The following is a 1,120-nucleotide window of genomic DNA, read 5'->3' as shown; positions in this document are numbered from 1 at the left end:
AAAGGAACAAAAAAAAAACAACTCAATTATAATAAACCCATTAAATACAACAACTCAAGCTTATGGTGAAATTAATTTTGGACCCACATGAAGTTTAAGATCAAAAGCAAGTTTATTTATGGTTGAAATCAACGCAGAATGTGGTCATTTTTTGTAGAAAATGTGTGAATTGTCGTAGTAAAAGAAACTCAAAAATAGTGTAATACATTAGAAACTGATGCCACATCCATATGATACCATGTGGATGTATCCATGTCCAATAAAGAAAGTCGTCAATCGTCACTTTAGTTCTTAAGGCTTCTTTTGAAGAAGCTTCTTTAAAAGTCATATGGCAGAACGGGTATCATTGTCTACATTTTAAAACGGGAACAAATCACCATTCCGTTGAAATAATTTGCGGAGACATCGTAATAGACTATTTTATTGAATGAAATATAAATTTATACAGCGGCGTTCACTCAACAGAATAGAGTGTGACTGTTGTCAAACAAAGCCTAATTAAAGATTACACCAACATTCAAATTAGGAAACCAAAAAAGGATTGAAACGGACCTATTATTCTTCAAAATCTAAACTGATTGAGGACTATATCAATATTTAAATTAGGAAAAATAATTTGTACAAAATGACAACAAAGAAGAATAAAAACCAGTCTCCATAAAAACAGGGAGTTATGGCATTATTACCTTTACTTGCTGTTCAAAGTGCTCCTGAGACTACGCAAAGCTCTCCACATGACAGTGGAAATAAAGAAGAGGAGTATGCCCACCATGACCGCATACTTGAGACCAAGATTCACAAGTAAATTAACCAGAAGTCCAGCGAGAACCACACCAAAGAAATTCGCAGAAACTGCAGACCAGAATGGCATATCAAGAATAGCAGCAATAATGGCCCCAGTCCACGCTCCAGTCCCCGGAAATGGCACAGCAACAAAGAGCATCAAACCCAGCCACTGAAACTCCATGACTGGCCCGGCCTTTTCTCTACTTCTCTCAAACAAAAGCTCAAGAAATCTAGTAGCCGAAGAGCTCCTCTTTGAAAGAAAAGCAGTAAATTTCTTCAAATAGAGCACAATAAACGGCACCGGCACCATATTCCTAAATTAAAAAAGGGAAAG

At 36.3% G+C, this 1,120-nt stretch overlaps 1 protein-coding gene across 1 annotated transcript; it reads right to left on the bottom strand.

Annotated features, from left to right (window-relative positions):
• Positions 1 to 151: 151 nt before the first annotated feature.
• LOC110034870 lies at positions 152 to 1,101 on the bottom strand (the record flags this gene model as incomplete). Its single annotated transcript, XM_020739108.1, is given in 1 exon segment — positions 152 to 1,101. A coding segment is annotated over 1 exon segment (413 nt), but the record flags the coding sequence as incomplete, so codon positions are not given.
• Positions 1,102 to 1,120: the final 19 nt, after the last annotated feature.

Source organism: Phalaenopsis equestris, unplaced genomic scaffold (genome assembly GCF_001263595.1).
Source record: "Phalaenopsis equestris unplaced genomic scaffold, ASM126359v1 Scaffold194139, whole genome shotgun sequence".
NCBI lineage: Eukaryota > Viridiplantae > Streptophyta > Magnoliopsida > Asparagales > Orchidaceae > Phalaenopsis > Phalaenopsis equestris.
The sequence above is the reverse complement of the archived record's forward strand: the minus strand, read 5'-3'. Positions and strand labels throughout refer to the sequence as shown.